Below are 14,852 nucleotides of genomic sequence, written 5' to 3'. Positions count from 1 at the left end.
GGGAGTCTATTTTTATTATACTTCAGAGTGCAAATTTACGGTTAGCGAATGACGGCAAACGTGTTCATCGTCAACCGAGAAACATACATATATCTCACGCGGAATACGGACGAGATATGGACGCCATGGTGGTTGGAAATGTAGGGCAAGTTGCAGCCTTTGAGGTGCGAGTGCTTTGACGCTAAATGGGGAATGAGTCTTGCTTCAATGTGCAACCTCATCGGTGAAGGCCTTCAACTGGCGGATACGTTCGTGTGAAGTTTGCCTTTGCTAGTCAACGGCCGATCATCGTTTGCGGTGGAAATTTTCCTGATACATTGCGGTGAGCCCGGCCGAGCACTTGATAGATGCTCTGGGACGTGGGTGGGAGAGACCGACGGTCGTCGGTCGGAAAAGGCCCGCGCTTTGGACAGGCTGGGGCGTGGGTGGGAGACGTTCACCCGCGGGTTTTAATAGACGTGGGGAAGAAAACCCGAGATGCGGCGCTGGGCTTTTTTCGAACGGCGGTGGTCTTGCTCGCCGCTCGCCATAAAACGGACCCATCGCAGGTTAACGCAGCCATTTGATTGAAAAACGGATTTTCCGATACAAAGCCCAAGTGAGTCGGCGACGGCCGCGCTGGTCGGCGCTGCGCTCCACGTGAGCTCGGGCGCCACTTGAATCAAAAGTGCACATAGCGATACGAACGGAGACGCAAGCGGAGAAGACGCGATGCGGCAAAGCTGCAGCCTGGTCACATGCACCGCCACGACCGCACAAACTTGATTCGAGTCGTCACGCGTCAACGAGAATGGGGTCTGGTGATGCATCGGAAGAGACCCTGCCGCTCGTGCGGATGTGGTTTGACGGGCGTAGGGACTTCCTCCTAGGGATGCAGTGCAGTGTATGTACAGTACAGTGGCGGCGCTGCGGGCAGTGCAAATGCGTATAGCGCCATGGCGGCAAGGGTGACTGATGGTGGCGTCTGAGGCCAGTTACACTATTCTCGCGAAAGCGCTCGTTTATATTCTTCTGAGCCACTTATATCGATTCCAAGGATACTCGGCAGTTAACTGCTACCTACAACTTCAACTGAACCGCGATCCAAAGCTCGGATCCACAGACGCGTAGGTCGGATCTATAGTTGCATGGCCCGCGTCGCCCACGTCGAGCAGGAAGTCACCATCTTGCGTGTACGGCAGCGGTTCGGCGTGGTCGATCTCGCTCGGGTGGAAGTTGTCGAGGAACTCCAGCAGCACGGCGTGCTCCGTCGCGTCGTCCGGTGGTGCGTCCACGGGCTCCGTCATGGATGCTGCTCTGGTCTGGCCCGTACCGTCGACAGTGTTGAGCAGAGAGGACTCGGAGTGCGCACTGTCGATACTTCCGCGACGCTCCTTTTGCTTCCGGCGCTCGATCTTCTGTCGGTACTTCTGCGCGTGCGTCATCGTCTGCCTGGTGGTTCGCGTCCCGACGTGGTCGGCGATGACTCTCCAGGGCCCAGAAGGATAGAGCTCCAGCGCCTCGAGGAAGCGGTCATGCTCGTCGGTGGTCCACAGCATGCGGCTGCGCTCGCTCGGAGGGTCCAGGCGCCGACTGCGCCTCCGTCTGGTGCCGTTGTTTTCGTCGGCGCGGATTGGGATGCGGATCAACTGTTGGTCGTCGCTGTCCCCTTCGAAGAGTCCGTTCTGGACGACATCCGAGATTGCCATGCCTGAGTTTCTTCGCTTTGAGACGGGTAAAGCTGGTTTTGCTGTAGTGTTGCAGGGGGTGTTGCCATGCGCCTGTGTCACGGGGTCAATTTTGAAATGAGAGCAAGCACGTGGAGCCTGTTCGGAAGGCTCGTGTTGAATTTGCCAGACGCTGCTCGACATACTGAAGGCATCCATGTGCTTTGCTTAGCCCGTCCAACCCGGCCGCATCCAGAGATGCATCGTTCCTGGCTATTATCCAGATTTATTTCTCGAGCGAGTGGCACGCAGCTACTGCAAGCTCTACTGAATTGATCGGCCTCGTCGGTCGGACAAAGAGAAGAAGACACGGGAATCGAAACATGTCGACTCAGTCTGTAGTCACCCAATCTTAACGTGGGACGGATTGGGATAAATCTGAAGTGTGTCAACTACCACCACTCGAGTGGGTTTATTTATCGCGTACAACGTATAACCCACTTCATTAAGCGCACTGACGCGTTCCAGACTCATTGGTGAACATATATCGCTAATGTTTTACTGGCCCTTGCTGGAGGCATGGGCGTTTCGCTGATGACACCGTGCGCATGCATGATCAGCCGCAGGTTATCCTACGACACTAGGGTTGTTCGGATTCAGCTTGGTACAAATGCTACCCTATACATGTACCTCATCTCATCATCATGAATGACTTTGCTTGCAATGCAAGCCGGTTTAGCCCTGCTGTTCGCGGGGATACAGCAGCTGTATCTCCGCATAAACAGTAGCTGTAATACAGCTACTGTTTATGCTAGAAGGACCACCAAGTTGATACAGGAGAGTGCTACACACTGCATGTGCACGCACTGTACTTTTTTGTACTGTACTATCGGAAACCACTAGCATCATTTCGCTTAATACTTACCACGGCGCCTTGTTACAGAACAGGCTCTTCGCGTTCGCCAGGTCATCGTCCGCGATCGTAAAGATGTTGTTGAAGGTGCCCACACTCGACTCGGAGTTGGGGTTGCCACTGAGTACGAACGGCATGAGGTACGTCTGCATCATGACGGCGATCGTCGCGCTCACCGTCGTGGCAACAGCACCGACGCTATCAGGCTCCTCCGAATTCAACGAAGGCGTAGTCGCTGACGAGCTCTCCGAAGCGGTCGAAACAAGCAGGGGGGGGGGGGGGTCCGTTCAACCATTCGCGACACTGTTTTACGACCGCCTAGAAAATGGATTTTTGGAGAGAAAGTGCCCAGACTTATGTGGACGAAGAGCACGGATCACGCGTTGAAGTTGGTCAGGCGCTTGTCGATTCTATTGCCAGGGTCACGGACAGGCTGCGAAAGCAAGCATCCGCAATATGGTTTTCGTCATGCCCCGCACGAGCTATGTATAATACATGTAGGACTCCCATCGCCTGCCGCGAGCCCGACGAAAAATCGGAACCCAGCGGGTTAGGCCATAAATCTTAATCAGCTTCGCGCTTTAATCAATCGGCTGTTTCAAGTTGGCCTGCTTGCTTCACCTCGATAGCTCGTGTAGCCCCAGCCTGTAGCCCCAACCATCCGCTAGGGCCTGGCACCACACTGTGTGGAAGACGTTACGACCAATCTTGTTGTTGCGGCTTGCATGGACTTGGCGACGGCAACTGCACAAAGTCGCTGAGGTCTTCTCGTCCACATGGCGGGCAATCGGTCGTGCGTGCTCCGGCTAACTGAGGTGGCAGCTCCGTAGCTGGATGCACCAACGAGCAACTGGAGCGCAAGTGGCCGCAAATGCACCAACATTTATCGGTCCAAAAAGCAGCAACACTGTAGCAGAAGCTGCGCAGAGAGTTTGCTTTTACTCGGGCTGTGTCTAAGAGTGAATTGGATGCCAACCGCAGTCCCACCCAAATTTGCACTCGTCTTGATACACTACACCAAACAAACTTGAAGTTCTTGTTTCGCATGATAAAAATACGTTTTTTTTTTAAAAAGACAACAATTAGGCACAGTCACCGCTCTCACGGAAGTGTGCAACTGGTAGCAAAGTGCAGCAGTACTATTCGCACACACGCTAGCCGTATTGCAAACGCTAGCGTTTGCAAGCTGTTTGTTCGTGTGTAGCAAATAATACGAAGGCATTGGTGGAATTAGATAGATTTGCCTGAAGCTTTCACTCTAGACTGGTTGGGTGGCATATTTTGATCAATTTGGCTGCGCTTGACACAATGGCTGTCTGCAGCGGCCTCCATAAGAACAGAATTCGATTGACACAGTAGCTGCCTCGAGCAACGAATTCGTACCTGATTTGGAAACTAGGACAGGGTACTCACAGACACACGCCTGTACAAACAGCACTTGTGTACGGTAAAATCCACAGACCATGTCTGCGGAGCACACTATGTAGCACCAAGAACTGTTAGAAAAGCAAGACAAATTGGCAGTAGCTTGACCGTAAAACCCACCATGCAAAGTCATGAAGTCGTCAAACTAAACTACACGTATCTTCATTAACCCTCAACAAGATGCTATATTATACGCGCTATGGTGCTTGTTGCTGGTTCTATATTCGAGTCTCCGAGTGTGTCAATAGCCATTGCAACTAGGACTCAGAGGCAAACGTTCAGCAAGAAGAAGCTACCCTGTGAGTATGGAAGATAGCCCACTTGGTCAATATCGCTTGGCTGGAAGTTCTTCACAAATTCCATAAGCACTGCACGCTCTGTCGCTTCATCTAACATCTTGGTTACGGGCTTCATCATGCGTGCGGTTCCATCAGACATTTTCGTGGCCTCTGGAGAACTGTTGGAGTCACTACTGTCAATACTTCCCCTGCGCATCTTCTGCTTCCGACGCTCGATCTTCTCTCGGTACTTCTGCGCGTGCGTCATCGTCTGCCTGGTGGTTCGCGTCCCGACGTGGTCGGCGATGACTCTCCAGGGCCCAGAAGGATAGAGCTCCAGCGCCTCGAGGAAGCGGTCATGCTCGTCGGTGGTCCATAGCATGCGGCTGCGCTCGCTCGGAGGGTCCAGGCGCCGACTGCGCCTCCGTCTGGTGCCGTTGTTTTCGTCGGCGCGGACTGGGATGCGGATCAACTGTTGGTCGTCGCTGTCCCCTTCGAAGAGTCCGTTCTGGACGACATCTGAAATCGTCATAGGTGAGTCCTGGTGCTGGTCGTGGCGGAGTTAATTTCAAAATGAGGAGCAGGAGGTAGGTGTGTTGCGTGCTGCTAGACGTTCACGGCATACGACGATGCGATGCGCGCCTTTTCTTGTTTCAAGCTTTGGGTACTGTACAGATTAATTTGTCGAGCGAGTGGCACACAGCCGTCGATAGGTCGTACCCAAGATAAATGGTGCTGCGTTGCCAGCTGATGGTGTAGTGCAGCATCTGTAGAATGTAATCACCTAGATTAAGAAAGTTGAAAGCCACATACTGGTGAATAAATCAAGTTCTTTTACTTCTAACCCCATTTTCTACAAATAGTTATCGCGCCGACAAAAGATTTCAAACTCTGCTACATGTACATACTGTACTGTAAAACTCCAGCAAGCTAAATCAATTTGCGCGTGAGTTTCCCACCCCATCCTCGCGCACGAGCATTTCGGAAAACAGAACCCGGCGGGTTAGGCAACAAATCTTTGTCATTATCGTTTACAAGCACCTGCATTTGTTGCTGTACATCGGTACATGTGTGCTTCCTTGGCCACCTCACTGTGAGGTGGGTTTTGCAGCCGTCATCTGGGCAAGCCTTACCGCGAGTCCTGCCGTGCACTGCACGTCTCAGTACTCCAAGCTATCATCACGACACTTTGCGGCACGATGGAGGGGAAAAATACGCAGCAAAGCCCAAAGTCTAGACAATAACGAAGGTCCCGTGCTTTTAGAAACTTGGTATACCCGACCTAACAGCTCTTAGTACGGCTATTGGTGATGCTACTGCTGCACCTGGTGCTGGCGTGGTGCATCCGGTTACGGAGACACCACCTCAGTTAGCCGGAGCACGCACGACCGATAGCCGGCCATGTGGACGAGAAGACCGCAGCGACTTTGTGCAGTTGCCGTCGCCAAGTCCATGCAAGCCGCAACAACCAAGATTGATCGTAACGTCTTCCACACAGTGTGGTGCCAGGCCCTAGCGGATGGTTGGGGCTACAGGCTGGGGCTACACGAGCTATCGAGGTGAAGCAAGCAGGCCAACTTGAAACAGCCGATTGATTAAAGCGCGAAGCTGATTAAGATTTGTGGCCTAACCCGCTGGGTTCCGATTTTTCGTCGGGCTCGCGGCAGGCGATGGGAGTCCTACATGTATTATACATAGCTCGTGCGGGGCATGACGAGAGCCGTATTGCGGATGCTTGCTCTCGCAGCCTGTACTTGTATGTACTGTAGAAAAATGGTCGACTATCAATTATTGGTCTAATCAACTTGCTGTTAGTAGTAGAACTATCTTTTTCTTGTCGTGTATTATCCGACCAGTGTCTGGAATACGATGCCTGTTCGAACACGTAAATACATGTAGTGTGGTCCCGGCAATAGAATCGACAAGCGCCTGACCAACTTCAACGCGTGATCCGTACTCTTCGTCCACATGAGTCTGGGCACTTTTCTGCCCAAAAATCCACTTTCTAGGCGGTCGTAGAACACACAGTGTCGCGAAGGGTTGAACTGAAAAGAACCGCATACAAGTGGGTTATACGTTGTACGCGATAAATAAACCCACTCGAGTGGTGGTAGTTGACACTCTCTCCAGATTTATCCCAATCCGTCTCAACGATCAGAGTGGGTGACTACAGACTGAGTCAACGTGTTTCGATTCCCGTGTCTTCTTCTCCTTGTCCGACCGACGAAGCCGATCAATTCAGTAGAGATTGCGGTGGCTACGTGCCACTCGCTCGAGAAATAAATCTGGATAATAGCCAGGGACGATGCATCTCCGGATGCGGCCGGGTTGGACGGGCTATTAAGCAAAGCACAAAGCACATGGATGCCTTCAGCATGTCGAGCAGCGTCAGGCAAATTCAATACGAGCCTTCCGAACAGGCTCCACGTGCTTGCTCTCATTTTAAAATTGACCCCGTGACACAGGCGCATGGCAACACCCCCTGCAACACTACAGCAAAACCAGCTTTACCCGTCTCAAAGCGAAGAAACTCAGGCATGGCAATCTCGGATGTCGTCCAGAACGGACTCTTCGAAGGGGACAGCGACGACCAACAGTTGATCCGCATCCCAATCCGCGCCGACGAAAACAACGGCACCAGACGGAGGCGCAGTCGGCGCCTGGACCCTCCGAGCGAGCGCAGCCGCATGCTGTGGACCACCGACGAGCATGACCGCTTCCTCGAGGCGCTGGAGCTCTATCCTTCTGGGCCCTGGAGAGTCATCGCCGACCACGTCGGGACGCGAACCACCAGGCAGACGATGACGCACGCGCAGAAGTACCGACAGAAGATCGAGCGCCGGAAGCAAAAGGAGCGTCGCGGAAGTATCGACAGTGCGCACTCCGAGTCCTCTCTGCTCAACACTGTCGACGGTACGGGCCAGACCAGAGCAGCATCCATGACGGAGCCCGTGGACGCACCACCGGACGACGCGACGGAGCACGCCGTGCTGCTGGAGTTCCTCGACAACTTCCACCCGAGCGAGATCGACCACGCCGAACCGCTGCCGTACACGCAAGATGGTGACTTCCTGCTCGACGTGGGCGACGCGGGCCATGCAACTATAGATCCGACCTACGCGTCTGTGGATCCGAGCTTTGGATCGCGGTTCAGTTGAAGTTGTAGGTAGCAGTTAACTGCCGAGTATCCTTGGAATCGATATAAGTGGCTCAGAAGAATATAAACGAGCGCTTTCGCGAGAATAGTGTAACTGGCCTCAGACGCCACCATCAGTCACCCTTGCCGCCATGGCGCTATACGCATTTGCACTGCCCGCAGCGCCGCCACTGTACTGTACATACACTGCACTGCATCCCTAGGAGGAAGTCCCTACGCCCGTCAAACCACATCCGCACGAGCGGCAGGGTCTCTTCCGATGCATCACCAGACCCCATTCTCGTTGACGCGTGACGACTCGAATCAAGTTTGTGCGGTCGTGGCGGTGCATGTGACCAGGCTGCAGCTTTGCCGCATCGCGTCTTCTCCGCTTGCGTCTCCGTTCGTATCGCTATGTGCACTTTTGATTCAAGTGGCGCCCGAGCTCACGTGGAGCGCAGCGCCGACCAGCGCGGCCGTCGCCGACTCACTTGGGCTTTGTATCGGAAAATCCGTTTTTCAATCAAATGGCTGCGTTAAGCTGCGATGGGTCCGTTTTATGGCGAGCGGCGAGCAAGACCACCGCCGTTCGAAAAAAGCCCAGCGCCGCATCTCGGGTTTTCTTCCCCACGTCTATTAAAAACCGCGGGTGAACGTCTCCCACCCACGCCCCAGCCTGTCCAAAGCGCGGGCCTTTTCCGACCGACGACCGTCGGTCTCTCCCACCCACGCCCCAGAGCATCTATCAAGTGCTCGGCCGGGCTCACCGCAATGTATCAGGAAAATTTCCACCGCAAACGATGATCGGCCGTTGACTAGCAAAGGCAAACTTCACACGAACGTATCCGCCAGTCGAAGGCCTTCACCGATGAGGTTGCACATTGAAGCAAGACTCATTCCCCATTTAGCGTCAAAGCACTCGCACCTCAAAGGCTGCAACTTGCCCTACATTTCCAACCACCACCCAACTATGACCATCTCCTCCGTCGTGCAGAACGGATTCTTCCAGGATGGCAACCAACTTATCCGCATCCCACCTCGCTCAGCCGAGAAGGTGACGGCAGCTCGACGTCGCGCGCGTCTCGCCCGTGAAAAGTCCAAGAAACGCATGAACGACCGCAGTCGCCTGCTCTGGACCTCGGAGGAGCACGAGCGGTTCCTCGAGGCGCTGGAGATGTACCCGTCGGGTCCGTGGAAGGTCATCGCCAACCACGTCGGCACCCGGTCGACACGACAAGCCATGACCCACGCGCAGAAGTACCGCCAGAAGATTGAGCGTCGCAAGCTCAAGCAGCTCAAGCTGAGCTCCACCGGACTCCCAAAGCTCGACGAGCTGTTCCCGTGCTCTCCGACGACAGTTGACAGCATCCGGTTTGAGGTTCCGACCGAGGTGGCGCCGACACAGTCGGAGATCAGCGAACTGGACGATGACGTCGAGCGTGCGCTGACGATGGAGTTCCTGGACGAGTTCCAGCCACTCGCGATGGACTGTGAGGAGCCCATTACAGGACTCGCGGCGTTCTCCGACGACGACCCGTTCTGGGTCAGTATCGGGGCTATCAGCTCTTCGATCGCTACTTCGACAGCACCTGAACCGGCCGTGTGGGACAGCGAGATCCTCTCGCTTTAAGTAAGTTTTTTTATGACTACCAAAACTCGACTAGTCCCGAGTTACCGTCTTACATGGTTAGTGTGGCCAGTAGTAGTAGTAGAATGCAGTGAAATGCTTATGAATCTCAATCAAAAATCGTTTGAGTGCAATAGTTGCAATCTTTCCTCCAAGTCATTCCTATCTTATCAAATTCCATCTGCTCGATTCCCATCAATTCTCCTTGGTACATGTATTGCTGAAACTTCTCATAATCAAACTTTCTTCACGATGGACCCGCGACCATTGCTGGAGCTCAATGTGCAGCAGGCGATCGCCAGCATCCTGCAGAAGCCTCGGTGGTGGATGAAGTGGCACGACCAGGAGATCCGAGCGAAGTGGCTGGACGAGGTGGAGATGCAGTTTCTGCTCAAGACTTTCGATCAGTCGTTGGCACAATGGTATAACGGCCACGACCCGCTTTACGCTCTGGACGAACTCCTGGAGGAGCGGAATAACACCAAAAAGCACGAAAAACTGATGCGCTGGCTCCAGAGTGTTATTGTCGAATTCAAGAAGGATAAAACAAACGAGGAAGAGGAAGAAGACGAAGAAGAGAAACATGAAGAAAACGAAGATGAAGGTGACGTTAACACGAAGAAGAGAAAAAGGGGCGAGGCTGGGTCAGGAGACGGCGGCCATAAGTTGGAGAAAAGACGTTGCGCTCTTGAGAATAAAATTAAACCGCGCGAGTCTTACCCTACGGTGAAATGGACCTTCAACCAGCTCTTGCTTCACGAAAGACTGAGTACGATTCCAATGAAAAGGTGGACGAAAACGTCGACCAAATTTGCTGTAGATGCCGCTTACTCTGTGAATGATCCGAGCATTCCTCCTCGAGCTGCTGAGTTTGTGCTTGCAATACGTCGGGGTGCCAGCGTTGAGGAAGCGCTTCCACTACCCAGCGGGTCGACACTTTTGTCAGCAGATCGCAAGTTGAAGCTCAAACTGCACTGCGAAAAGATACACCACGAACTTGCTGCAGTTCGGAGCTACATTACGAAGTATATCGAGTTGGTGGCGAAGAAAAAAAAACCGACTGTCACTACGGACCCTGCAAAAGTCGTGATCTCTCCAGCTGGAGTCGATGGTGTTTGGATTAGCGATAACATCATTTCTAATGATGTTGCCACAAAATTTATAAATGAAGTGGCGGCATTAGAAAATGTGCGGGACGAAGAGAAGGATTGGCACCCTCACTCCGAAAGGCAAGTGCTGGACCTGGTTCACCCGTCGCTCTTTTGCTGTGTGTTTGGAGAGACTACGAAAACCAGTCCAGCGGCAGACCCAACGTCGTTTAGTTCCCCAGCAGGGCAGATGCACCGCCTCATGTTCACTGGGTCTGAGAATGTGAAGAAACCGCAGGGCTGCAACACGGAGTATCAGTGGATTCCTACTGATGTCCTTGTGGACGGTGGCGGGAAACCTGGGAAATTCACCTGTGTGAGAGCGCGTATTTTATCTTACATCAACAACTTGCATCCAGACGAACATGAGGATTTGTACGACTCGATCGGGAAAATCTTCGGTCGGTTTGTACCATTATTCGAGCGAATGCTGGGTGATAAAGAAGTGGGGATACTATATTCTGCATTTGACGTCGACATGGAACGCTACAGTGTGTACAAGGAACTTCCTCCACGACCCAAAATCCCAGCACTGAACAAGCTACCGAAGAAACGCATGGCAGCATCTCTTCGTGACGGAAAATTGCAGGTTATTGTGAAAATCGCAGAGATCCTGTTAACCCCTGAGAAGCCGAAGTATAACGGAGGAACGTGGCATATTGAGGGCTCACGAGCAGAAAGGATCGTTGGCACCGGCATCTACTACTTCAGTTGCGAGAATATCAAGAATTCTCGCTTGTCATTTCGTGCCGAAGTTGCCGAACCTCTTTGTCAACATGACGACCACGATGGCGCTGCTGAAATCTACGGACTCATCAGCGGTGAGCTACTCGTCCAGGTGCTAGGCTCTGTTGAGACCTTGGAGTATCGCTGTGTCGTGTTTCCCAACACTCTGCAGCACCAAGTCCAGCCGTTTGAGCTGGAAGACCCTACCAAACCTGGAGCTCGCAAAATTTTGGCTTTCTTCCTCGTTGATCCAAATACCTCAATCCCTTCGACTTCCGTGATCCCACCGCAGCAAGCGGAATGGATGAAGACGCCTATGAAATTTACAGATGTTGAAGAAGTCGATAAAAACATTCGGTCGATGCTGCCCACAGGCATGACTCTGGAAGAAGCCAAAAAGCATCGGCTGAAGCTGATGAAGGAGCGTGCTGTGCCCGAAACTCCGGAATACGCTCGGCTCAGTGACTCTCGCTATTTCTCACTGTGCGAGCACTAGGTAACAAGCCTATAATGTCGAGCGTGGCTGTACCTCAGCCAACATCTAGTTTCTCAATGTAGTTCTTCACTTGAGTAGTTTCTTCCGATCGTGGTTGTGCACCATCGCCCAAGATCGCTTTTGCCCTAGGAGCCCTGACCGTTGCAATGTGCAACGAGAGATCTTGACTTTCTATTCTGCAACGTGCAGCACTACTGCCCATAGTCGCCAAAAATCGTTATTCTGGAACTCGCCCTGTGCCACCTAAAAGCGTCCTAAACCTAATCTGTCCTAACAAAAATCTCTAAAATCCGTCCTAAAATCCACAGATAATCCAAGGAGACACAATAATATTCATCTTGTTTTGACTATAGATTGACAGGACACTCGCGCGTTGGCTCTCGTCTGCGGACTTAGCGACGCGCCTAATCGGCGGGTGTTGGCTATTAGTGAATGCACAGAGTCTCGCGCTCGCATCCGCTCACCCTCGCCTGTAATGTTACTTACGGTACGTATTTTGGCCCAACTTGTCCTAACCCAGTCCTAATAAAATTGTGGTCCACATGATATTTTAGGAAAGATCCTTAGGATTAGGACGCTTTTAGGAACGCATTGATTTCTCTGCGTATTTTTCGGAAATGGAGCCGCGACCGTTGCTGGAGCTCAATGTGCAGCAGGCGATCGCCAGCATCCTGCAGAAACCTCGGTGGTGGATCAAAAGTCAAGACCCAGAGATCCGCAAGAAATGGATGAGTGAGGTAGAGCAGCAGCTCTTGTTCGCGTCATTTGCCCAGTCATTGGTGAACTGGAGACATGGCCAATTTCCTGTCGACTATCTCGACGACCTGCTCGCGGAACCTGATGAAGCGTTGAGATACGAAGACCTGAGAGAATGGCTGAGTGGTATTGTCACGGAGTTTTATATGGGCGACGAGTCTGAGGAGGAGTACAGCGACATGGAGGACTTTGAAGAGGAAGTCGAACGTCAAAAGACCGAAGACACGCATGAAAGTGGTTCTGTAGGTGACGACGAAGACAGCAACGACTTATCGGAGGAAGAGAAGAAAAAGATGCGCGCGCTGAAGCAGAAGGTGGCAGCGCGGGAGTCCTACCCGACCGTGAAATGGACCCTCAACCAGCTTTTGTTGCATGAAAAACTGAGTCAAGTTTGTGTTGAGGAGTGGGGAAATGCCGCCACTAGAGAAGCGTTCGCTAGTGCTCATCATCTAAAGGACCCGGAGCTTGTTCCTCGAGCTGTGGCGTTTGTTCTTGCGGTTCGTCGAGGTGTTAGTGTTGAGGAAGCGCTGCCGTTGCCACCTGGGTCGGATCTTCTAAGCGCCGACCGTTTGCTGAAGCTCAAGCTGCATTGCGAGAAAATTCACCGTGAGCTCGATGCGGTACAATCCTACATGATGAAAGTTCTTGTGCTCATTGCGGAAAGGGAAGGGCTCAACGCAGACACAGATCCGGCTGAAGTTGTGCTTTGTCCTGCTGGAATCGATGGCGTATGGATCAGCGACAACTTAATCACTGAAGAAGTTGCGAAGAAATTCACGAATGAGGTGGCAGTGCTGGAAAGCGTGCCGGACGACGAGAAGGATTGGCACCCACACTCCAAGAAACAAGTCTTGGACCTGGTTCATCCATCACTTTTCTGTTGTGTATTTGGCGAGACGAAGAAGGCTTCAAATGCGCTAGACCCTTCGACGCTCTCGTCTCCGAGTGAGCAAATGCATCGCTTGATGTTCAATGGATCTGAAATTGTAGAGCAGCCATCGGGTTGCAACACGGATTACCAGTGGATCCCTACCGATTTTTTCATCACCGATGGAGGTGAATCTGGGCAAGATTGTGATATCGCGGCCCGTGCCCTGTCGTACATCAACAACTTGCATCCAGAACAACATTCTGAGCTGTACAACTCGATTGAGACTATCTTCGGTCGTTTTGTGCCGCTCTTCGAGCGTATGCTCACTGATCGGGCCGAGGGGATGCTACCGTCGACTTTCGACGTGGACATGATGAGCCATGATTCGTGGCGTATACCGGTATTGCCACGACGTCCTCGAGTCCCAGACGTCGTGGAGCTGTCGAAGGAGACTAATCCGATCTCACTGCGTGGTAAGGTAGTGCAAGCTATTGTGAAAATCGCCGAGATCATCCTTACACCCGAAAATCCCGAGTATAAAGGTGGGTCGTGGCATGTTGAGGGCACGCCTGCAGAAAAGATCATCGGCACAGGCATCTACTACTTTGCTAGCGACAACATCAAGGACTCACGACTGGCATACCGCGCGGAGGTTGAAGAACCACCGTATCAGCAAAGCGATGACGACGGAGTCGCAGAAATCTATGGGCTCTTCAACGGGGAGCTCCTGGTGCAAGTACTCGGCTCTGTTGAAACCTCAGCATCTCGCTGTGTGGCGTTTCCTAACTGGCTGCAGCACCAAGTCCAGCCGTTCGAACTGGAAGACCCAACCAAACCCGGAGTTCGTAAAATCCTCGCGTTCTTCCTCATTGATCCAGAAAACTCCATCTTTTCGACGTCGGTGATCCCTCCACAGCAACAAGAATGGATCACGCCAACTCTCGAGAGCATGCTGCAGCGGCTCCACCTCGTTGATTCAGTCGAGCAAAACATCCAGTCGATGCTACCTCGCGGTATGTCGCTAACTGCAGCCAAGCAGCATCGCCTGCTGCTGATGGAAGAGCGCGCCGCAGTGCAAGAAGACGACGAAGACACGTTCGGAAACTCCCGCTACTTTTCATTGTGCGAGCACTAAGCTGCCAACTCCATACAGGCCGCTACTGCACCCGCTTACAGCTTAGTCTGCATAAGCCAATGCATCGCTACTTTCTCTTGGCTATTTGGTAGGCCTCCATCCCCTGCAGCCAGGACGTCCACGTGAGTCCATCTTCGCAGTACTGGCACGTGACTCCGATCTTCCGGATGTCCTGGATGTTGCGATACTCGTCGTCGAAGAACAGCATTTCGTCGTAGGCCACGCCGCTCTGCTGCTCAAACTCCTTGAAATGGGCGACTTTGCACGTCGGATAGATCTCCACGAAGCTGGCGATACTCTCCAGAGTCTTCATCTCCTGTTCTCCACCAATGCTCACCTTCAGAAGGCCCATACACTCCTTCGCTGCGTCAATCTCCCCCGTGCGCGATGCAATGGCAACTTTCGTGTCACGGAACTGCAGGTCCGTCTGGATCACATCCAGCACTGCCTGGACGTCCGGCAGCAGACTCAACTCCTCCCCGTAGCGATCGAGCACAGTGCCCGGGCGGTCCGTCTGCGTGAACGGCCCACCATTCAACACGTCGATGTAGGGGCCCCAGAGCGTGTAGTCCAGGTCGAACACCACGAGGCGGGGAACGCGCGTCCACTGCCGTGACGCTGCACCATCGCGCACCGCCGTCTGCTGCGACCCTGAACCTCGCACCATTGAATCTCCCCCGATTGTGCTGCGGAGA

The 14,852-nt window shown here is 53.0% G+C and overlaps 6 protein-coding genes across 6 annotated transcripts; 4 read left to right on the top strand and 2 right to left on the bottom strand.

Annotated features, from left to right (window-relative positions):
• Positions 1-1,067: 1,067 nt before the first annotated feature.
• Positions 1,068-1,688, bottom strand: IUM83_13130 (Myb domain-contaning protein; the record flags this gene model as incomplete). Its single annotated transcript, XM_067937789.1, has 1 exon — positions 1,068-1,688. The coding sequence occupies one exon, from the start codon at positions 1,686-1,688 to the stop codon at positions 1,068-1,070; it is 621 nt and encodes a 206-aa protein (XP_067795860.1).
• An 879-nt stretch (positions 1,689-2,567) lies between these two features.
• Positions 2,568-2,828, bottom strand: IUM83_13129 (Lipase 3; the record flags this gene model as incomplete). Its single annotated transcript, XM_067937788.1, has 1 exon — positions 2,568-2,828. One exon carries the CDS (start codon positions 2,826-2,828, stop codon positions 2,568-2,570), a length of 261 nt encoding a protein of 86 aa, XP_067795744.1.
• A 3,971-nt stretch (positions 2,829-6,799) lies between these two features.
• Positions 6,800-7,420, top strand: IUM83_13128 (Myb domain-contaning protein; the record flags this gene model as incomplete). Its single annotated transcript, XM_067937787.1, has 1 exon — positions 6,800-7,420. One exon carries the CDS (start codon positions 6,800-6,802, stop codon positions 7,418-7,420), a length of 621 nt encoding a protein of 206 aa, XP_067795745.1.
• Positions 7,421-8,638: 1,218 nt separating this feature from the next.
• Positions 8,639-9,028, top strand: IUM83_13127 (Myb-like protein; the record flags this gene model as incomplete). The annotated part of the gene is made up of 1 exon (XM_067937786.1): positions 8,639-9,028. The coding sequence occupies one exon, from the start codon at positions 8,639-8,641 to the stop codon at positions 9,026-9,028; it is 390 nt and encodes a 129-aa protein (XP_067795748.1).
• A 1,335-nt stretch (positions 9,029-10,363) lies between these two features.
• On the top strand, positions 10,364-11,395 carry IUM83_13126 (DUF4246 domain-containing protein; the record flags this gene model as incomplete). The annotated part of the gene is made up of 1 exon (XM_067937785.1): positions 10,364-11,395. The coding sequence occupies one exon, from the start codon at positions 10,364-10,366 to the stop codon at positions 11,393-11,395; it is 1,032 nt and encodes a 343-aa protein (XP_067795749.1).
• Positions 11,396-12,012: 617 nt separating this feature from the next.
• Positions 12,013-14,157, top strand: IUM83_13125 (DUF4246 domain-containing protein; the record flags this gene model as incomplete). Its single annotated transcript, XM_067937784.1, has 1 exon — positions 12,013-14,157. One exon carries the CDS (start codon positions 12,013-12,015, stop codon positions 14,155-14,157), a length of 2,145 nt encoding a protein of 714 aa, XP_067795746.1.
• Positions 14,158-14,852: the final 695 nt, after the last annotated feature.

This window comes from Phytophthora cinnamomi (assembly GCF_018691715.1).
Source record: "Phytophthora cinnamomi strain GKB4 chromosome Unknown Contig19, whole genome shotgun sequence".
NCBI classification, from domain to species: Eukaryota; Oomycota; class Peronosporomycetes; order Peronosporales; family Peronosporaceae; genus Phytophthora; species Phytophthora cinnamomi.
Note: the sequence above shows the minus strand (reverse complement) of the source record. Positions and strands in the feature narration are given on the sequence as shown.